Raw genomic sequence first — 24,251 nt, 5'->3', positions numbered from 1 at the left:
GCTTACACATCTAACCGATACATCTCTAGGGCAATTTAGTATAGCCAGTCCACCTTGCCCACCTTTGGACTCTGACACAGACACATAATGTGCAAACTGCGCACAGTCACCCAAGAGTGGAATCGAACCTGGATCCCTGACTCTGAGGTTCTGAACCTGAATCCATTTGCAAGTTGATTTGTCCTACATTGTGTCCCAACTTGAGCACGATGTAAAGCAGCCATTCCTAAGTACAGGAAATGTTTGTTTGTTGGGTCTTTGGAATTACATCCCTGTAAGGGATCGTGTTTGTAAGTAAGAAAATTTGTAAGTCAGATGTTCTTAAATTGGAGATCCCCTGTATTGAGTTTAGTATTTTATCTGGGTGATGCTAGTTGAGTTATTGCACTAAAATTGCACACAAATGATATCAACTGTAGCCATTTCAATTATTGCAAACTTTACATACGTTCAAGACTTGCGTTTGGGCATCCTGGTTGAGGTAGGAGCAGTATCACTGCGCCACCAGAACCCTGTGTTCCTCACATTATAGTATGGGTATTATCAAATACGATGCATTGTTGTTGATCTCAGTAGCTCAATGCCATTTGTTTCCGTCAGTGACAGTGTGTGAATCTCTTACGATAACTTTCTCTAAACCGGAAACCTTTGAACTCTCTCAACTGTTGGGTTTTGTAGTGCACAGTTTTTAATCAGTTCAGAGATGCATGACACACCTGAACTAAGCAGACCTTGAACCCAAATCCTTTGGCCAAGCAGTATGGATGTTCCTGTCCTGCCACAAGAACTGACTGTTCCTAAGTGTTGTTTTATTTTAACCTCTATTTCTAATCAGTTTGTTCAGAAATGTTATTGCACATATGTGAAACAGGTGGGACTTAAAACCAGTGCTTTTTTTGTCCAGTGGTAGGGATACTATCACTACACTAGAAGGTCTCTGTCTATTCCTAAGGATAGAAACCTAAACCCAATCATTTGCAGCTGTTTCATCAATATAAGTTTAGAATAAGGATGTTTGCTAATTGCAATATTTATAAATGTCCTTGACTCCTCATGTACTGAATCAGTTCATTTCTTTTTATTGGTATTTACGTGTCTTTACTTGGTCCAGAGTTGAGTATTCCACCTTTATTGACATCCCCAAATTCTCTTGATGTTTTTTTTGTCATTGATGTGATCCAGAAAGTTGATGGAATCTTTCACTATGCAGTCACAGACTATAGTTTTTCCTAACTTGGATTCCAAATCCACTTTGTCGCTGTGGTGTAACAGCTCATGCTTGATTGTCACTGGAGGCTTTGCATCTCGCTTTGCTCTTTCTTCTTGTAACCACTTCTGTCACAATTTCTCATACTCCTTTTTGGTTCCTTTTTTTTGGGGGGGAGCGATGCCCATGTTTTTTTTGTCCTAGTTCCTGGTGTCATCTGCAGCAAAATGTGGACAACATTCAGGCTTGGCTGAGGAGTGGAAAACAACACAAGTGTCTGTATTTCAAACAAGGGAATCCAAATTTCTCTCCATGACAATCCAATGGTAAACCATCACTAGAACTGCCCGCTTCCATTGACCAGAAACTCAGCTGGATCAGACACTTAACTATTTTAGTTGATTTAAAGAGAAAGTTAGAAACTCTGGATTCCTGCAATGAGTAACATACATATTTCCTGACTTCTCAAAGCCTGATGGCTATTTTCAAGACTCAATTGAGGACTCTGATGAAATGCTGTCAACTTTGCTGGGTAAATCCACTTCTAATAACATTCAAGAAGCATGTCTACCATACAGGAAAAACAAATATGCCTTTATTAGGTCCTTTTATCAACCAGTTTAAACAGTCCACCCCATCCAGTAATGTGCAGTGGTAGCAATGTGTACCATGCCCCCTTATTTGCTGCATAAATATGAAAGAAAGAAGCACTCACCTTTTCTGTTTACATGTGTGTTACTGTTTGTTCAAAAATCAAGGATGCTCAACAGGCCAAAACAATTTATTTTTTTCTGCCAAAACATCTCTTCTCAATGCTGAATGTTATTGAAACAGATTTCCCTCCGGAGTGTTATTTACTTTTTTTTATATATAAAATGATGTGGAGGTGTAGGGTTAGACTGGGGTTGACAGAGTTTAAAAATCACACAATGTCAGGTTATGGTCCAACAGGTTTATTTGGACGTACAAGCTTTCAGAGCATTGCTCCTTCATCAGGTAGCTGTGGAATAGAATCAAGAAGAGACAGAATTTATAGTGAAGGAGCAGCACTCCAAAAGCTAGTACTTTCAAATAAACCTGTTGGATATAACCTGGTGTTGTGATTTTTAACTTAGTTACAGAATTTTAGAGTATGGAAAGAGACCTTTTGGTCCAACCACACCATGCTGACCATAACCCCAAACTAAACTTGTCCTACCTGTATGCATTTGGCCCATATCCATCCAAACGTTTCTTATTCATGTACTTATCTAAATGTCATTTTAAATGTTGTAACTATACCCACACCCACCACTTTCTCTGGAAGTTCATTCCTTGCATGAACCACTCTGTTGGAAAAACTATTAAAAATTGACCCTCTTGTCTCTTTTAAATCTTTCTCCTCTCACCTCAAAAATATACCTCCTAGTCTTGAAATTCCCAATCCTAGGGAAAAGACACCTACCATTCACTTCCATAATTTTATAAACCTCTATAAGGTTACTTTTCATCCTTGTACACTGCAGTGAAAAGAGTCCCAACCTATTTAGCCTCTTGTTATAACTCAACTCCTACATTCCTGGCAACATTTTAGTAAATGCAATTTTAGAGAAGATTTGTAGTTCAAGTTGTAGATCAGGTTGTAGGTTTGCTTGCTGAGCTGGTACATTTGTTCTCAGATGTTTTGTCACCATGCTAGGTAACATCAGTGAGCCTCTGAAGTGCTGAGGTTCTGTCCCATTCACTATTTGTCCTGATCTGATGTGGTGGGTGATATCACTTTCGTTTCTTTTTCTGAGAATTTGGTAAATGGAGTCCAAATCGATATGTTTGTTAATGGAGTTCCGGTTTGAATGCCAAGCCTGTAAGAATTCCTGTGTGTGTCTTTGTTTAGCCTGTCCCAGGATGGATGTATATATGAGCACCAACTCACCACCAAAAGACATGACTGTCTCACTAGTATCCATACACACAAACAGAGGGATGCCAGGTAGAGTGGGACAATACATCCATTCTGGGACAGGCTAAACAAAGGCATTCACGGGAATTCCTAGAGGCCTGGCATTTAAACAGGAACTCCATTAACAAACATATCAAATTGGACCCTATTTACCAAACTCCGAAAAAGAACCAGAAGTAACATCACCCATAACAGATCTGCACACCCTCATAGTAAGTGGAACAGAACACCCGCACTTCATCAGAGGCTCACTGATGTTACCTAGCATGGTGACAAACTGTCTGAGAACAATTCTATCAGCTCACAGTGAGCAAAAGTACAACTGTCCTGGTAAATCTCTTCTGAACCTTCTCCAGCTTAATAGTATCCTTCTTACAATAGTGACTAGAACTGGAAACCGTACTCTAGAAGAGGCCTCACCAACCTCTTGTGCAACCTCAACATGATGTCCCAACTCCTGTACTTGGAAGTCTGAGCAATGAATGAAAGCGTGCTGAATACCTTCTTAACACTTTATCTACATTTGAGGCAAACTTCAAAGAATTATGTACCTGAACCCTGAGGTCTCTCTGTTCTACAACACTGTCCAAGGCATTAATTTTAATTGTACAACTCCTGCCCTTATTTATTTTACCAAAATGCAAATGGTCACATTTATCCAAATTAAAGTCCAACTGCAACTCCTCAATTGATCAAGATATCTTTTGTAATCTTGTCTTTTTCACAGTACTACCAATTTTGGTGTCATCTGCAAACTTGCTAAATATGCCTTTTATATTCTCAGCTAAATTATTTATATGACAAGGAACACAGATGACCTCTGGTCATCAAGAGGCCCTACTCTCTCTAGTTGCTCTCTTGCTGTTAATGTACTTGTAGAATCTCTTTGGATTATCCTTAACCTTAATTGCCAAGGATATTTCATATCCTCTCTTTGCATTCCTGATCTCCCTTTTTAGAATGCCTCGACACTTTTTTTTAATGCTGTTGAAGATATTAATTTGAACACAATTGTTTATATCTAATGTACGATTCTCTTTATTCTTGACTAGAAACTCCGATATATTTATTCATCCGTTGTTCACTAATTTTACCAACCTTACCTTTCACTCTGAACAGGAACATAATGACTCTGAACTCTTTTATAGGACTTTTGAAAGCCTCCCACTTATTAGATGACCCCTTATCTGCAAACCGTCTACTCCAAACAATTTTTGAAAGTTCCTATCTCATACCATTAACGTTTGCCTTAATCCATTTAAAAACTAGAATTTCTATGGAAGGCTTATCCTTTTCCACAACAATTTTTAAAGCAAATAGAATTACGATCACTAGATGCAGCGTTACCCTATTATCATTTCAGTCACTTGCCCTGCCTCATGTCCCAACAGAAGGTCAAATTTCACTCCTCTCGTAGGATTTTTTACATATTGATGATTTAAAAACAATTTCTTGAATACACATTCTTCATCATCCAAACTATTAACACTGTGGTAGTCCCAGGCAATGTTGGAAAATTAAAATCACCTACTATTACAACCTTATTATTCTTACATAATCTTTAATTATATAAATTTAAATATAATTCTTAATCTTTCTACATTTTGTTCCTCAATTTCCCTTTGACTATTACGTGATCAACTTCATCAAGGTGATCATTACTTTTTTCTTTCTAATTTCAACCATATGTTTAATTGGACAGGTTTTCAGAAATACCTTTTCTAGTTTCAGCAGTCATGGAGTCGCACAACACTGAAACAGACCCTTCTGTCTAATCAGTCCATACCAAACATAATACCAATATAAACTAGTCCCATGTGCGTGCTCCAGGTCTCTATCCCTCCAGACCTTTCCTATTCATGTATCTATCCAAATGCCTTTAAATATTGTAATTGTACCCTCATCCACAACTTTCTCAAAGTGCATTCCATATGCAAACCACCCTAGTGTTAAAAAAAAATTACCCTTCATGGCTTTTTTTTAAATCTCTCTCCTCTCCCATTTTAAAATTTTCCTAGGGAGACGACAACTACCATTTAATTCTTTCCATACCCCTCTATTTTGTAAACTTCTATAAGGTCACCTCTCAACCTACTAAGCTCCAGTGGGAAAAAAAAAGACCCAGCCTTTCTTCACAACTCAAACTTTCCATACCCAGCAATATCCTGATAAATCTCTTCTGATCCCCCTCCAGTTTAATAATCTACTTCCTATAACTGAGCAACCAGAACTGGACACTGTATTCCAGAGGAGCCCCCGCTAATGACCTGTATAACCGCAACATGATTTCCCAACTTGTATACCCAAAGGGCTGAGTGTTGAAGGCAAGCATGCTAAACACCACCTTTTTTTTAACCACCTCATCTTTTCCTTAATCAAAAACCCACTCTGCCTCCCCTTTTGCCTTTCTTTCGATCCTTCCTATAACACCTGAAATCCATAAAATTAAGCTACCAGTCCTGTCCATCCCTCAGCCAAGTTTCTGCAATAGTTATGATGTCCCAGTTCCCAAATGTTCCCTGAGTTCATTAGCCCTACCTGTAAGAGTACTTGCATTGAAATAATGCAATTTAATTCTTCAGAGTTGTTTTGTTCTCAGACTTTGTATTGTCTGCCCTTTCTAATTTGTTCTTTTCAGATTCAAAACCATCTTTCTGTTTACTTCGTTTTTAAACTTTAGTTGTTATTGCCTGTGATTTAAAGTATTTTAGAATAGCAGCAGGGCTGGATTTGACAAACATATTCACATTGTATATTAAATGAGGAGCTGGTTAAATAATAAGTGGTGGTTACTAGCCATTACTCTTAATTGAAGTAATGATCTGCTTATACTTTTAAGCACAACAATGCAATTTATTTACTTCTGAGACTTGTCCCATGAGCAGTTGTTCTTTCCTTTGTTACTTTTTTTGCAGCTGCATTTTCAGCTGCGTAAGTACTCCCGTGCTACCATTTACCCTCATTAAATCCATTTCTTTGAGTAAGCTTTCAATTTTTTTTACCTCCCTAATTTGAATTCTGACAATGTTAACTCCTTCTGTTCTGTATATGCTACCTTACTGAGTGTTTCAAGTAGTTTCTGCTCTTATTCCAGCTTTCAACATCAAAGTGCTTTGTTTTTGTTTCTTTCCAGAATCTCCATTTTTATTTTGTTTGGTTTGACTTCTACATTTTTAATTGCACCTGAAAAGCAGGATACAAACATTTACTGCATTACAGCCACTTGTTTTTGGGTGAGAATGTAAAGTGCCATTGCACTTTATTAAACCTGGAGATCAATACTATTTTCCATTGACTGTTTATGTTTCAAAGACCTGACTGATCTCATAATTGTCTTTTGAACCTGGATATATAGTACTACAGACAAGACTGTATAAAAGCATTAGAATTATGGTACACACAACTATTTCTTCAGGTCAAGGTTTGAGTTGTGTATACTGAAGCAGGCAGTTCTGAACTGATACCAGGAAAAGAAATGATATCAATCAGTGAAATTTCACAGACAAACACAGATTGAAGGACTTGTATATAATTATATATGCTACCAGAATTAAAAACCATGAATTCTGGAGAAATTACATTGGTCTGGTAGCATCTGGAGAGAGAAACTGTTATCATTTCATGTCACTTATATTTCAATGCTGCAGAATCTGAAATTTTTCCATTTATTTTATTTCAAGTTTTTCATTTGCAGTATTTTGATTGTTTATCTGTTTCTGCATTGTTACCACATCACCAATGGTGTATTTTCTGTTCTCTAGTTGGTTATTCAACAGTTGCACTTAATCATGTGGTTGAGCTTCAAGGAAAAAGGCAGGTATGGAAGCTTTGTTAATGTCTAAAATTCTATAGCCTAAATCATCATTTCTATCTATCTAAACGTTTAATATCTGTCTTCAGGCATAGTGATTTTAGGACCCTGGTTTGATTCATTTTGAAAATAAATCAGAAATCACTGAATAGTAGTCTACCAAATGTAACCAATATCCATAGGGTAAAGTTGGCACTATGTCTACACATCATTGTTTGTGTTGTCATACAACAACAGTAAAATACAGTACGGGGGGAGTAATTATATCTTATGGCAGTTATAAAATTTATAACTATTCCCAAATTATGTTTTGAAATATTTGTAAAATTATACATTGTTTTGCCCACTCCTCTTTGATCACTCTTTTTAAAAAAATATTCCTGCATACTGTTGGCTACATACTAGTTGTAAAACAGATGTCCACCTGATGAATTAATTGTTTTCTCTTTCCACAGATTTTGCCTGATCTGAGTATTTCCAGTATTTTTTTTAGTTTGTATTTAATTTTAATACCACATCGACAGTGTTTTGACTTTGTATTCTGAAATTCGGAAATAACAGCAATCTACCCTTGCATATCTTGTTTTTGCATTTTGTAAATTAAAAGCAGTACATCTTTCAGGAATTGGACCAAACATCTCAGACACAGTTCACACTTGGTACCAAAACTCAGTAACCACCATCACATAAACTATCCTATCAATAACTGGGACACTTTTTCCACATCCTGTCTTTTGAAGACATTGTTGAAGGTAAACCAAACTCAAATGTAGAAGTCCAGCCATAAATATTCACTCTCTGAGCCCCCTTCACCAACTAGTCACTTATCATCTTCTGGTTTCTTACTGCTGAATGACAGTAATTATTTTATTTCATGGGTTGAAAGTAAATGATTTGTATAAACACAAATTGCTGTTGTATTTTGAAATTGCATTGCTATATAAAATTTTATTGCTGTGAATACTTTGTTAGAATGGATTATTTTTGCTATTTCTACATTTTGATTATCAGTGAAGCAACAGAAGAGCAACTCGTGTATTTGAATTTAATTCTTTCATTTAGTGTCTATTGCAATAATAAAATGTTTTCCAGGAAATAGCTAAGCCAACATCTGTTTCAGAACTTTTCCCATCGCCACCTATTGTGCAGGTATGTACAAAATTTTGTACAATATGGTTTTGATGCAATTTATTTTCTCTAATTCTCACCATAGTACAGTGACTTTCCAATGTTGACATTCACAAATCATTCCAGTAGTTCAACAGAACTGCAGGCTACCTACCAGGCACTAAAGTTTCACCCCAAAAAAAACTTGACACAAGTAATAAGAAATACAGCATTGCTTTGATGAAACTATATTGTTGTTTACGTTTTATATTGACTTGTGCCACATGCAGGTGGTGATTTGGTTGGGTGGCAGCATGCAAGTGTTGGTAATGATGATTTTTTTTTTGGCCTGAATCACTACAAAAACAGTATTTTTATTTTAGGTTGTTAATCACTGAACCTTGCTGAAGAGTGCATATGTAGTTGCAGGGTGAACATGTGACTGACTTATACTTTCACTGTTTCTATTAAATTCTCAGTTTCTGAGGAACAGATCATATAAATCACTATCTGAAATAGAACACAAAAATGTTGGAAATATTCATTAGGTCAAGAAAGAAACAGTTTATGTTCCAGTAAACAACCTTCCATCAGAATTCATTTGAAATATCCATTATAAATGTACGGATGTCAAAGTTAGGCATAATGTAGTTGAAAAGGTTGATTTAGAGTGGAAGTAGGATGTTTGAGGATAAAATTTTAACATGATGGCCTAATTAAAACTTTACAACAGTCTGCATTGCTGTTTTTTATAAATTAGTCATAATGCATTCTGAACATAAATTTTAAAATAGCACTTATGATAATGCCTGCTTTTTTTTTCAGTAGGGTGGTATAGTGCTGTTTCATATTACTTCCACACACATTTTTTTTTAAACCTGAAGTGTGATGAGAAGTTAATGCTACAAAGACACAAATGCATTTTACTGCGATTTGTTAAAATGCAAAACTGGAAATAATTAACACTTCAGTTTTTAATAGAATTTCTCTTGAATAGGGGAGATCAAAACCAATTAAAATTATGACCAGACTTACTGTGATAGTCTCTGATGCCTCTCATTGCAATGATCTGGTAAGTACAGATACTTCATTAGTATTCTTATGGAGATTTGATTTCTGGGATGTGTTTTTTTTTCAAACCAATTAAAAGCTTATTTTGTACAATGCAGGAGAAAAGACATTAGGGCCATTGACACATAGCCTTCTAAGTGTTGATTGAAGGGAGTGAAGAGAAGCTGCATCATGTTCAGAGTTGTTTTTAAAGTATGATGGAATTTGACTAGGGGAAAGGAATTCCAGGATTCAGCCTTAAAAGAGCTTTTTGCTTTTTTTTAAACAGTAGCCCGAAAAGCAAAGTGTGTAGAGCTTGTAAGGTAATATCTTAATTGGTGAGAAGAGTGAAGCGTGACAATGACGTTGTACATGAAAATGCAGATATACATTAGAGTTTTAACTGCAATTGCAAAGGGAGGCAAAAGTCCGCCGATTCAGAGAGCATAATTTTTATCACCCTTTTAACTGAAGCAGTTTGTGACTGTCATTGTTAGAAGTAGTTGCAAAGAGCAGCTGTGAACTTCGGGTGAGGAGATTAGCGAAAAAAAAAAGTAGAGCTGAGTACCTTTTTGTGTGTGAATGTGGAAACCTACCCTATTAAATGACTTGATCAACTGAGGAGGATTCCAATTGGGTCGTTCAGTCACCAGTGAAATTGAAAACCACATTAAGAACATTTGATTTTATAAACACAAAAGGTTCTACCCCTCAGTTGTCTATATTAACTGCCTGTAGATCTTGCCAAATTTGAGAGATTTGGCCTGATGTCAGGAAAATTATTGCTCTAAAAAGTAGAATTTAGCTCATTTTCAAATTATTTAAAGTTACTTTTAAAATATAAGATTTGTGTGTGTGTGTGTGTGTGTGTGTGTAAATACATTTTCCTGATAATTTGTATGTCTTGAGAACTGCAGAAATGTAAATATAGGGCCAATTTATTTCTTCAGCCTGTGAACAACTTGGGCAATGGCCAGTCAAGAAAAGTATGGCATGAATATGAAAATGATATTTGCAATGTCAAAATTTAAAAGTCAGATTAATCATCCAAGGTTTTCATGGCCTGCTAGGAATCTTGCTGGTATGCAGCTCAGAGCATATTAGCACACACTAAATCTCATTACCTAACCTTGCCTTATTTTTATATAGTTAGCTATTTTCTCAGTCAGTGGAGAGAATCTAGATAGTAGCTAGAAACTAGATAATGAGATGGAATACCTGTATGTAACTCGCCAGTTTCGTCTCTGGCTTTCAGAGCATTTCCCAACACCCCAGGCAAGCCTATGGCCGATACCACCTGTATCCTCCAGAATTGGAGTGCCAGGTTTATCACATGATAGCTCATTTGAAACTCTGTCATAATACAAGTGAATACTGCATTTTTGAGTTCACTGACACCATGCATTGCAATACTTTTGCTGATAGGCACTCATATCAATCATCAAAACACAGTACATCTCAGGACTCTTAGCTTGCTTACTTGGTGCTCACTCACTTTTGAAAGTGTGCTGTTGGAAAAGCGCAGCTGGTCAGGAGAGTTGACGTTTCAAGCATAAGCTCACTTTTTGTACTTACCTCTGCTTACAGCATCTCTGTTTTACATTGCCTTTCAATGCATACGGATAGATCGCCATCATGTTTGGCAGCAGTGAACAGTGGGAGGGAGCTATAGTCAGTTGGGGGTTGACCTTTTGTCTCAGGAAAAGTGCTGAGGTGTCCCAAGGAAGTAAGTGGGAAGCACAAAGAACAGGAGGGGTTAGTAGTTTGGCCAGATGGAGTGTATGAGGGCCATTTAGGGAAGAATACTTGCAGGATTAAGTGGTCCTGTAGACAGAGTCTTGGTGAGAAGTGGGTGCACCCCGTAGAGTTAGTGAATGTTAGTTAGCGGAGAAATGATGCTTGCACGAGTGCACAAAAAGATCAGTCATTTTGCAGGATTTCGTATGCATTCTTCCAGTCCATGCATGCCATGCTAACCCAGGTGGCTACTTCAGACCAGTGTTTGAAATGATACACAGTTGGGTTAAATATGATTGCCACAGTGTGAATGTCAATAGTTCCTGCTATTAGCAATCATCTCACTGCTGCTGAGCATATGATAGTGTGAGAGCAGAGACATGGTGCATGTTTAATGTGATGAGAAATGTAAAATAACGGGAAAATTCCGAGAGCTCACGTTAGTGCACCCCTCCACCCTCCTGAAACTCCCTGAAATTTGTCACTTCACTTATTTTCTTTGGAAAATTTAGTCCTTGTTCCTCTAAAGAAAGCATATTGACAGCTGAGCGTTAAACAAATGTAATCTAGTTGTATTTCTGTTTTACTTGCATTAAAGATTCATTTAAACAAAATTAAATATTCTGAACTGACCATTAACACTCAATTTTGTTCCAGAGAAGTACCTCCCCACACACCAGGTCATATGACGTTGTGGCTGTGTTACCAAAAACGGAGAAGTTGTTTCATGTAAGTGCAGAAGTTTGAAGCGAGAGTCATTAACAAATCTGTATACAAATGAAAATATTGTTTTTATTCAGTTTCTGTTCTAGGTATATGGCTTTTTTTAAAAAAAAAATAGACAACCAGAAGAACTCCACCTTGAAAGATATTATCTAATGCCTGTAATAGTTTTAATGAGAGTGCTTGCTGTTTTCCCTACTTCAACTTGTTGCACATCCCAGTCTGTTTTGTGATGAAGTCATTATACTCATGGTCAAGTTTTTCTTTGCTATTATGATTGGTGGTAATTTTAAAGTTTCCCTAGATACAGGAGATGTCCTTCTGGTATGGCAAAATTGCTTTTTAAGAAGTTGAAAGGTGAAAATTAGAATTACAGACCAGTTAACCTAACATTTCTGAGAAATTGTTAGTCTATAATCAAAGATGGAATAACTGAACATCTTGAATTTTCAATTCATCGCAGGTAGGTCGTGTCTAACAAACCTCATTGAACCTCCAGAAGGCATATGAAGTCCTATGTAAGAAACTGTTAAGGTAGAAGGCTATAGAATTGATGGAAATTACTGATTGTGGTTGGAAAATCAGTTAAGTGGCTGGTGACAAAGTATGGATAACTGGTAGATACTCAGATTGGCAGGGTGTGACCAATGATGCCCTAGAAGAGTCTATATTAGAGCCTGAATTATTCGCGTTATTTATTAACAGTGGGATAATGGCATAGGAAGTCATATATCCAATTTTGCTGACAGCGTAAAGTTAGGTGGCACTGCAGACAGTATAGATGATAGTACTAAATTCCAAAGGGATATTCATAGACCAATTGAATGGGCAAAGCTATGGCAGATGAAGTTAAAAGCAAGCAACTGTGAGGTTATCCATCATAGACCAAAGAAGAATAGATGAGAATACTTCTAGATGGTATGACATTAAATACAGTGGATGCCCAAAGAAACTTAGGGCTTCTAGTGCATAGAGCTTTAAAACTGTGTTCCATAGTGTCAAGGGATGTGGAGGTTGGGGTTAGGTGGATTAGCCACAGTAAGTGTACAGTTATGGAGATAGGGAACCAGGCCTAGGTGGGATGATCTTTAGATGGTCATTGTGGTTTCGATTGGCCAAATGGCCCCTTTCTGCACTGTAGGGATTCTGTCAAAATGTCACAGAGGTACAGAAAATGATCAAGAAAGCTAATAATAGAATGCTGGCCTTTATCTGTAAAGGACTGGAGTACAAGGAAGCACATTAAACAAACTGTGTTATGCAGATCTGGGCAGCACAGCTTAGATAAGGATATATTCCTTTAAGGAAGTACTGCCTAACTTTAGAAGAATAATACTTCAGGGGTTAAGTTCTAAGAATTTATGCAGATTAGCCCTGTTTTTCCTAGAATTCGGTTTTCTGAAGAAATGGAAAAGAAGTCTGATGAAGGCAGAGCAGTGATGTTATCTATATGGACTTCAGTAAGGTATTCAACTGGGTTCCGTGTGGTAGACTGGTTAGCAAGGTTAGATTACGTGAAATACAGGGAGAACTAGCCACTCAGATACAAAATTGGCTCCAAGGCAGGTGGGTTGCTTTTCGGACTAGAGGTCTGTCACCAGTGGCGTGCTGTAAGGATCGGTGCTGGTTCCACTACTTTTTGTCATTTATATAAATGATTTTGAGTGTGAATACAGGAGATATGATTAACAAGTTTGCAGATGACACCAAAATTGAAGGTGTTGTGGACAGCATAGAAGGTTACCTCAATGTAGAATGGGACGTTAATCAGATGGGCAAATGGGTGGCAGATGGAATTTAATTTAGATAAATGTGAGGTGCTACATGTTGGTAAGGTAATTCGGGGCAGGATTTATACACCTAATGGTAAGGTCCTAGGGAATATTACCAAACGAAGAGACCTTAGGGTGCAGGTTCATAGTTCCTTGAGTCACAAGTAGGTAGGGTGGTGAAGAAGGCATTTGGGGCACTTGCCTTTTTTTTTGGTCAGTGCATTGAGTATATGAGTTAGGAGATCATGTTGCAGCTGTATAAGACATTTAATACGGCATTCATTCTGGTTTCTCTGATATAGGAAAGATGTTCTGAAACTTGAAAGAGTTGAGAAAAGATTTACATATATGTTGCCAAGGTTGGAGAGTTTGAGCTATAGCAAGAGGTTGTATAGGCTGGAGCTATTTTCCCTGGAATGTTGGAGAGGGAGGGGTGACCTTTAAAGAAGCTTAACATCATGCGGGGTAATGATAGGATTAATAGTCAAGGTCTTTTCCCAAGGGTAGTCCAGAATTATAGGACATATGTTTAAGGTGAGATGAAAGATTTAAAAGACCTAAAGGTTAAATATTTCATGCAGAGGGCGGTGCGTGTATGGAATGATCTACCCAAGGATCTGGTGGAGGCTGGTACAATTACAAAATTTAAAAGGCATATGAATAGGAACTGTTCAGAGGAATATGGACCAAATGCTGGTAAATGGGACTAGATTAATTTAGGATATCTGTTTTGTATGTATAGGCTGGACTGAAGGATCTGTGCATCTCTGACTCTATCTGATTGAAGTATTCAAAATGTTAACAGGAAAAGACAGGATAGATAAAGAGATTATTTCTACTATTTGGGAATTCTAAAACCAGGGGGCAAAATCTGAGAGTTGGGTGCCAGACCGTTCAGGAAGCACTTCGACACATACAGGGTGGTAGATTTTTGGAACTGTGGATGCTGGATCTGTTCTTTTTAATTTCCGATCTGAGAGAGATTCATCAAAGGCAGGAGTATGGAGTTAGATCACAAATCAGCCATGAACTCGTTGAATAGTGGAACACGGTCAAGGGGCTAAAAGGCCTATTCCTGTTACTGTGTTCCAGTTTGGCATTGCTGTTGCATAAAGCACTATGCACTGAGTTTTTTACTAAATCTGAGTTGCCTCAGGTTTTTTTTTGAAGTTTTGCCACTCCTCCTCACTCCAATATGCATGGTCTTGCCCACATTATCTTGTCTCATCCCAATAAATTGTCTTCAATTAGAACATCTTTATTTTGATGTTACACACCGTTTAAACAAGTTAACAGAAAATATATGCATGACAATGAATTATCCAGCATCCCATGCAGAAAGATTCAGACATAACTAATAGAAAGGATTGACGGGAGATAAATTAACATTCCAAATAAAAGTGAGAAAGCAAAAATAGCGAAGTAAAAGAGAAATAGTACTTAAAGAATAGGTTATCACAAAAGCAATAATTTTCATTCTTTTCTCCAGGAGTGAAATTTTAACTTTTTAAAAAGCTGATCATCCCTTTGTGCTCTCCTATTCATTCCTATTTGCAAAATTAAATGTCACTTCTAAATGTGGCAGAATTGTGGAGATCCTGTTTAATTAAACAAAACGTTTTCTTACAAATAAGGGCAAACATAGTTTTGTACATAACTATTTACTATTTTAACAGGTAGCTTGTATGACCTTGGATGTTGACTTAATATGTATTAATGTGGTCGAGAAACAACCATTCCATTTTAGACGGCCATCTGTCAATGGGGTAAGTACTGTTTGTTCAGCAAAAGATAGATTATTTATTTCTTCTAATCATTTTACATTTGACAAAATGGTCATTTTTGCTTGAAAATGTGCTAACAAAAAGTAGAGAATCACCATTAACATTTTTGCTTTGATGGCAAGCAGTAAAGAGCAGAATCTAAAGCATTTCACATCGTGACTGGAAATATTCTACATTTAGAAATATGTAATATGATCAGGACTGGTTTTGGATGATGCGAGTCATTACTCCATAAGAGTGAGGGGATTAGAGATCAAGCGAGGGACAACATTATGACCTGGGAGAGAACCAGAGGAGGTTGGGGGAAGACAGCTGGGTGGAGTACAGCAGAAGGGAGGCAGATGAGAGAAATGCCATCCCCATCCCTAATCTTCTGGGCCCTCTTTCCTCCTCACCCTAAGAGATCCATGTCCATTCTGTGTTTGACGATTTCTCTTGCCATCGCTTAATGCCATTTTAGAATAGTGCCTGCTTTCCTGCACAGAAAAGTATTTGCATGTAATGTCATGCATACATTCTACATGACATATGTTTGGAATGATGGATTGAATGGCCTACTTGTGCTCTTACGTCTTATGGTCTTATAACCTGTAATGTTCTTAAACTCCCTCAAGAGGATGCTGATCGCTGCTTTTGAACTGTTAGTGGGTTGGTACCTGTATTACCGCAGTGCTATTAAGATGGTTGTTCCATGATTTTAACTCCGTGACAGTGAAAAATGGGGTTATAGTTCAAAGTCAGGATGATGTGCACCTTGAAGGGGAATTTGCAGGTGATCAGGCTTGCACGTATCAACTGCCTTTGTCTGTCCAGGTCACTGGTTTAGAAAGTGCTCCTAATATTCTAGGTGGTACACTGTGTCATTGGTACCACCTTCAGCATTCACCATCTTTACCTATCAAGCAAGCTGTTGTTAACCAGAAACAAGCTATTCATTGCGTTCTCTCTCTTTTTTTTCTTCTTTCCTGTACATTCCATATATTATTCCTTTTCATGTACCACCCTCATTGACAGTGAGTTCCTAAATCATTATAGGGCAACGTCCAACATGTCCCAAGAACTACCTCAGCCAGCATTGATGATGGTGTGATGATGACACTACACTCCAGTAAATCTAACCCCTCAACCCCATTTAAAGTTTTTGTGAAGATTTGTAGCACATGAACTGGTTGGATTCATTGTTGGTCTGTTCACTGAGCTAGTAGCACTGATGATGTCACCTAGAAAGGGAACATCTGCCAACAAACATGTGTTGCCTCCCTGTGAAGTGCCGCTGTACTGTTCTGCTTTGAATTAATGAGGTCCTGTTTGAGCTGTTTCTGTTTGGTGCTGGTTCCGGTTTTCCATTGCAGCAGTTTGTACATTGGGTCCTGGGGTCAATGTGTTGATGAAGTCAGGAAGAGTATCTTGCTATCCTTTGTTGAGCCTGTCCTAGTATCATTGTGTTGTCCCAGTCAAACTCATGGTTCTTGTTGTCCACGTGTATGGATACCAGGAAGAGTTGGTTGTGTCATTTGGTTGCGAGTTGGTGTTCATGGATGGGGATCGCTAGCTGCCTGCCTGTTTGTCCTACGTAGTGCTTAGTGCAGTTGCTGCATGGGATTTTGTAAATTACATTTATCTTGCACATAGTGGGTATCGGGTCCTTTTATTTCTGGTGAGCTACTGTCTGGCTGTCAGTTTGTGCTGTCAAGATCCCTAGTGGTCGGAGCAGTCTAATTGTCAGTTCTGAAATGTTTGTAATGTATGGGTGAGTAGAGTGTGTGTTGGGGCAAGTCTTGTCTTGGTGTTGGTTGTTTGCCAGGCATCTGCGGGCAAAGCTTGTGGGGGTGGTGTCCATTTTTAGGAAAGACTTTATTTTGGGGCTTTTACTTCCTCACTTTGCAGTTTCAGGGTGTTGCAGTGTGTTGGCCTTTTAAATAGGGTCCTACTGCAGCTCCTCTTGTCAATGTTCGGGTGGTTACTGTTGTAGTTTAAGATCTGATCGGTATGAGTGGTCTTTCGGTATACTTTTTTTGTGCATTCGCCATTCTATGTTCTTGTAACCATTGCATCTATAAATGGGAGTTCTTTGTTCTCCTCTGGAGTAAATTTGATCCTGTGTACTCTATGCTCCTTTCTCCCCACCCCCACCCTCCTCTCATTTATCTCTCCACCCTTCAGGCACTCTGCTTGTATTCCTGATGAAGGGCTTTTGTCTGAAACATCGGTTTTACTGCTCCTCGATGCTCCCTGAACTGCTGTGCTTTTCCAGCACCACTAATCCAGAATCTGGCTTCCCGCATCTGCAGTCATTGGGGGAAAAATAATGCTATCAGTGTGTGTTCTCCGATTTCAGTACTTCTGATGATCACAGAAGTATCATCCACATACCTGATCCGTAGCCTGGGTTGGATCTATGGGTGGGTTGTCTGTTCAAGCATTACTGCTTCAGCCATGAGCCCTGAGATGGATGAGCCCATAGGTGTCCCATTGATTTGTTCATTTACCTGGCCATTGAGGATGAAGTGGGTTGTCTGGCATAGGTCAAGCAGTCTTAATATGCTGTATTGTTGATGAGTTCCTAGTCAGTTTGTCTGTTCTGGTTGTCCAGGAGTTTTGCTGTAGTTTTTTGGGCAAAAGTTGTGTCTTTTGAAGTAAAAAGTACCATAACGTCAAATGAGACGGTCACCTCATCTTTGTTGGAATTTATGTTCCTAATGTTGTCCAGGAATTCCTGCGATGGGTGTATGGAATGTGTTGCTCCGCTAATAAGGTATTGAACTACAGCCTTTCCTGTAGTTCCTTAGCTAATCTGTGAAGAGGCATTCCCAGTAGGCATCTAAAAGGCTGAAAAACTGCTCATAGAGACTCCTACCAACAGAGAGGGAGTTGGATCCCAAACCACAACCAGCTAACAGTGTGTTGTTAATTCTATGGTACCTATCTTGAAATGGACTCCACCAAGACAGACTTACAAAGAATGAATCTGGAACGTATGGACACCACACAATTCTATGGACTCCCAAAGCTACATAAACCCAACACACCCCTCCGGACCTATAGCGCCCCTACTGGGAATGCTGATGCACAGACTAGCTAAGGAACTGCAGCAAAGGCTTCAACACCTTCATTAATGGAGCTACACACTCCATGTACTTATCGCAGGAATTCCTGGACAACATCAGGAACATGAATGTTGACTAAGACGAGGTGATGGAATCCTTTGACATCATGGCACTTTTTACTTGAATTGACATAACTTTAGCCAAAGAAACAAATCAACTATAAACCCATCAACAAAGACAGCATATTAAAACTACTTGACTTTTACCTGACAACATACTTCATCTTCAATGGCCAGGTAAATGAACAAATCAATGGGACACTTATGGGCTCCTCCATCTCCGGGCTCATGGCTGAAGCAGTAATGCAAAGACTTGAATAGACAGCCATGCCACAGATCCAACCCAAGCTTTGGATCAGGTATGTGGATGACACTTCTCTGATAATCAAAACAGCTGAAATCGAGAACACGCCAGAATAGCATTTTTCGTCTGGATCAATTTACTAGAGAGGTGGAGAACAATAACCAACTCCCGTTTGTTGATGTAATGATTATAAGGAAACAAAATGGTGAATGCACAACAGAAGTATACAGAAAGACCACATCTACCGATCAGATCCTAAACTACAACAGCAATCATGTGAACACTGTCAAGAGGAGCTGCATTAGGACCCTATTCAAAAGAACAGCAACACACTGCAGCACCCCAAAACTGTAACGAGGGAAAGAAAAACTCCCAAATGAGTCTTTGCTTAAAAACGATACTCCCGTCAGCTTCATCCACAGATGCCTGGCAGACAATCCACACTATGAAGACAAAACACAGTCTATTCACCATACATTAAAAACATTTCGGAACTGACAATTAGATTGCTCTGACCATTAGGGGTCTTAACACGCAAACTGACAGCCGGACAGTGGCTCACCAGAGTAAAGGGCCCAATACCCACTATGTGCAGGATAAATGTAATTTACAAAATACCATGCAGCGACTGGAGTAAGCACTAAATAAGACAGACAGGCAGGCAGCTAGCACCCCCCCACCCCAATCCGTGAACATCAACTCTCAACCAAGCGATACTACCAACTCTTCCTGATATCCCTACACACAGACAACAAGAACCAAGCGTTTGACTGGGACAACACAATCATACTAGGACAGGCTAAACAAAGAAAGCAAGGGAATTCCTGGAAGCATGACACTTCCTCAAATTCCATTAACAACCACATTGACCTGGACCTAACATACAAACCGCTGCAATGATAAACCGGAACCGATGCCAACTGGAAACAGCTCAAACAGAGCTACATCAATTCAAAGTGGAACAGCACAGCAATGCTTCACAGGGGGCAACACAGCACTGGTAATGTCACCTAGAAAGGGGACAAAACATCTGCCAACAAACCCACCAGCTCAGTGAACAGACCAACATGAATCACATCAATCCCATATATCCTTCACAATTGGGAAACATTTTAAGGCATCCATCTTAATTCGGCATTTTTCCAGTGTGAAGATGTCCTTCGTTTTTATTTTTTTTTTGTTCTGGTTTTATTTGAATTAGTTCTGAGGATTTACCCCTTCTGTCTTGTGCCACATACATTCTTAAGTTCTTCTGAACTAACTTCATCGTCCATTGTTTTGAAAATCCTTTTCTAGAGTCATGGAGTAGTTAAGGTGCAGAATTAGACCATTCTTCCATTTATGTGGGTGCAGATAAGGTGGTTCAAGAGATGAGGATCCTTACTTTCCTAAATCTTTTCTGCAACCTCTCTAATCTCTTTGTATTATTTTGTAAAGTGTGGTTCCCAGAACTAAACAATGGTTTGGCCACAGCTGGTGCAATGTGGCATATAGGTTTGTCATAGCTTCCTTGCTTTTGTTCATTATTCTCTATTTCTAAAGCTCAGGATTCCATGTGCTTTAACTACTTTCTTTTAATTTGCTCTGCTGCCTTCAGTGATTTGTGCCCATGTGCATTCAGGTTGCACTTCCCTTGCATTTGCTTTTAGAATTGGACTTTTTATATTATTGTTCACATTTCCTGTCAAAGTATCCCTTCACTTTTTTTTTCTGCATTAAATTTCACATGCAAAATCCAACAACCTGTCTCAGTTCTTTGGAAGTTTGACACTATCCTCCTCAATTCATAATAGTTTAGAAGTTTTATGTTATCTGCAAATTATGAAATTTGAACACAAGGTCTTGGCCTTTCAAATACATCAGGAAGAGCAGGAGTCTTAACACCAACCCTGGCACGTTTCATTATCAATCTTCCTCTTGTCTGAAAAGTAACTATCTTTCCCATTCATTATGAAATGGTTTATATTATGAAGTATGTTACTTTTGTCCCATTTGTGTCATGACCTCTAATTTTTCTCTCAAGTGTGATCTTCAGATGTTTGTTGGAAATCCATATTCATCTTGCCAACAGCATTGATTTCACAACCCTCACTCAAGTAGGTTAATCAAACAATTTTTTTTCTTCACTAATCCATGCTGACTTTCTTTGATTACCCCACACTTGCTCATATGACTATTAATTTTGTCCCAAGTGATAATTTCCACAAGCTTCCCCACAATCAAGATTAAATTAGTTAGCATATTGTTGTTGGGCTTGCCTTTTACACCCTTTTATTCGAACAATTCACTGTGAGCTTATCACTTCACAAAAGTGTATTACTTCAATATATTACATTAATGTTCTTCCATTGATCCCATATCCTAATGTCATGCCAGCTTTGAATCTCCATTGTTAAATCTACAGTTTTGCTCCAGTCTGGGACTGCAGTATCTATTAATTTTCTTGCACCAGCCATGTAAGCTACAGTACCCCTTTCTCTGTGCACGTCACCCAAAAAAATACCTAAAGGTCAATTCTCCACCATCTTTCTTGTTCCCCTTTCTACTGCCTGCCAATCAATTTATTTAAAAGAATTCCAGTTATCTGAATGACTTTTTATAGGCTAATTGTAGATAAAATCCTTTCCTTGTCCATTTGTAATTCTTGCTGAGTTTAACAAATGCATGGAATTAAGACTTGATGCAATTACAGCCATTGCTTCACCTTTACTGAAACATCACTTTACTTTACATGCCCTAACAATGGCTGTGGCATGATCCATCACTATATATTCCACCTTGGCTTAGTCCTTTGCTCATTTGAAAGTTCGCTATAAATTAGTATGTCAAACATGCCTTGTCCTGTCTGTCCTCATCTTTTCTTTTCTAAATTTTACAGTAATAGCAAAAATCCTGGCAAATGAAAAGAATATAATAAATCTCTTCAAAAAGAAATATGCAAAGAAACTGGCAAAGGATATGAAAAGCACTGCAAGAAATGAATATAGAATGAGTTACTATGTAATATTGACTAACTGTATTGTGCTGCAACATAAAATATTGAATACTATCATGGATATAGTCATAGTTGGTCTTCGATCACACTGTTTCCAAGTTCACTTGAATAATAGTTACAGATCTGAATAGTCAGACATGCCATTCTATGGAGTCAGGCAAGTGCTGTGAATTCACAGCACTGTAAACATCTCTATTAGTGGCAGAAGTGTTATTCAAAATATGTGCATTTGTAGATAATGAATAATATCAGTTATTGGTAATGGTATTAGGTAAACTGCAAATTCCATTTGTTTGAAAAGAAATACAGAATGCTGAGGTTTTTATTTTTCTGGATATTCCCATCATATTTTTGCCTCCCAGAAACTCTGAGCTGACGCTACAATAGGAAATATGGTACATTCACAAATGAAAATCACCAGTGTTATGGACCAGACCAAATTACCTTTGTACGTATATCAAAGAGAGAGCCTAGACCATACACTTGACTTTAAACAAGATAGGCATTAAGGTGCTGTGTTCCTGATAAAATGTTTGTAACAACTGAATTACATTTTAACTGTAGGGTAAAAATACAAATTGAAGAAGGGATTGGTATAACTTTTTAACTCTATCAGAAAACTTAACAAAATAATAGATTACTTAATTACTAAATAGCAACTGTTCCAATATAGTAAAATCCCATAAACAACACCTCGGCAAACGCAAAGTCAGTAAACCATATTGTCTACTGCCAGAATCACACATGAGAGAGATGTAATAGCTGCACAGTCAACTTCAAAGCTGTAACAACTTCTGAAAGTTAAACTAAAACCTTGGTTCTGGGGGTGCCTGACCTTGCCCATTCATGCTGCTTCTATTGTTTCAACTTTTAAAAGATACCTCAAGGCTTCACATGCTATTTACTTTATTGGCTTCAAATAAACAGCCTTAATACTTATGGCCATTTTTTTTAATATAAAAAAGGACAAAAATCTATCTCTCAAGGATATAGTATCATCACACAGGTGAACATCTATGTAAACTACTAGAATTTACTGTAGACCAGCTATATGAAAAGTTTTTTTTTAGACCAACATAGCAGGTAAAGGGACGACTGGAAAATGGGAAGCCTTCAAAAATGAGAGAATGAGCATCCAGAGACAGTATATGTTCCTGTTAGTGTGAAAGGCACGGCTGGTAGATATAGGGAATGCTGGATGACTAGAGAAATTGAGGTTTTGGTCGGGGTGGGGGGAAAAGGAGGAAGCATATGTCAAGTATAGACTGGATAGATCGAGTGAATCCTTGGAATATAAAGACAGCAGGAATATACTTGAGGGAAATCAGGAGGGCATAAAGGGGACATGGAGTAGCTTTAGCAAATAGGGTTAAGGAGAATCCAAAGGGATTTTATAAATACATTTTAAGGACAAAAAGATAACTATATGGAGAGAATAGCACCCCTCAAAAATCAGCAAAGCAGCCTATGTGTGGAACTGCAGGAGATGGGGGAAGATACTGAATGAGTATTTTGCACCAATGCTTACTTTGGAGAAGGACATGGAAGATGTAGAATGTGGGAAAATAGGTGGTGACATCTTTAAAAATATCCATACTACAGAATAGGTGGTGCTGGATGTCTTAAAATGAAAAATAAAATGGATAAATCCCCAGGACATGATCAGGTGTACCCTAGAACTCTGTGGGAAGCAAGGGAAGTGATTGTTGGGTCCCTTGCTGAGATATTTGTATCATTTGATAGTCACAGGTGAGGTGCCGGAAGACTGGAGTTTGGCTAACTATTTAATAGAGGTGGTAAGTAAAAACCAGAGAACTATAGACCGCTGAATCTGACGTCGGTCGTGGGCAAGTTGTTGGAGAGAATCCGGAGGGATAGGATTCCCGTGTATTTGGAAAAGCAAGGATTTATTAGAAGTAGTCAACATGGCTTTGTGTGGGGGAAATCATGTCTCACTAACTTTGAGTTTTTTGAAGTAACGAAAAGGATTGAGGGTAGAACAGTGGATTTGATCTATATGGATTTCAGTAATGCATTCTACAAGGTTCCTCATAGACTGGTTAGCAAGATTAGATCACATGAAATACAGGAAGAATTAGACATTTGGATACAGAACTGGCTGGAAGGTAGAAGACCGAGGTTGGTGGTGGAGGGTTGCTTTTCAGACTGGAGGCTTGTGACCAGTGGTGTTCCACAAGGATCCGTGCTGGGTCCACTGCTTTTTGTCATTTATATACATGATTTGGATGTGGACATAAGGGGGATAGTTAGTAAGTTTGCAGATAATGCCAAAATTGGAGGTGTAGTGGACAGTGAAGAAAGCTACATTAGAGTACAACAGGATCTTGATCAGATGAGCCAATGGGCTGAGAAATGGCACATAGAGTTTAATTTAAATGTGAGGTGTTGCATTTTGGAAAGGCAAATCGGGGCAGGACCTAAACACTTGATGGTAAGGTCCTGAGCAGTTTTGCTAAACAGCCCTGGAGTCCAGGTTCATAATTCCTTGAAAGTGGAGTCACAGGTAGATAGGATGGTGAGCAGTGCATTTGGTATTTGTTCCTTTGGTCAGAGCGTTTGAGCACAGGGCATTGATTAGGCCACTTCTGGAATATTGTGTGCAAATCTGGCCTTTCTCCTAAAAGAAAGACGGTGTGAAACTTGAAAAGATTCCAAAAAGATTGACAGGAATGTTGCCAGGGTTTGAGCTATAGGG

At 38.3% G+C, this 24,251-nt stretch overlaps 1 protein-coding gene across 5 annotated transcripts in view; it reads left to right on the top strand.

Moving 5' to 3' along the window:
* The window catches only part of rpp30 (ribonuclease P/MRP 30 subunit), a 38,926-nt gene that overhangs the window by 998 nt on the left and 13,677 nt on the right, over positions 1 to 24,251 (top strand). For all 5 annotated transcript variants that reach the window (XM_072557786.1, XM_072557790.1, XM_072557789.1 and 2 more), the window contains 5 exons: positions 6,908 to 6,963; positions 8,050 to 8,106; positions 9,062 to 9,136; positions 11,509 to 11,580; positions 15,023 to 15,112. In XM_072557786.1, coding sequence (XP_072413887.1) covers positions 6,908 to 6,963; positions 8,050 to 8,106; positions 9,062 to 9,136; positions 11,509 to 11,580; positions 15,023 to 15,112 — 350 coding nt within the window. The remainder of the gene's footprint in view (positions 1 to 6,907; positions 6,964 to 8,049; positions 8,107 to 9,061; positions 9,137 to 11,508; positions 11,581 to 15,022; positions 15,113 to 24,251) is intronic.

This window comes from Chiloscyllium punctatum, chromosome 38 (assembly GCF_047496795.1).
Source record: "Chiloscyllium punctatum isolate Juve2018m chromosome 38, sChiPun1.3, whole genome shotgun sequence".
In the NCBI taxonomy this organism is placed as follows: Eukaryota; Metazoa; Chordata; class Chondrichthyes; order Orectolobiformes; family Hemiscylliidae; genus Chiloscyllium; species Chiloscyllium punctatum.
The sequence above is the reverse complement of the archived record's forward strand: the minus strand, read 5'-3'. Positions and strand labels throughout refer to the sequence as shown.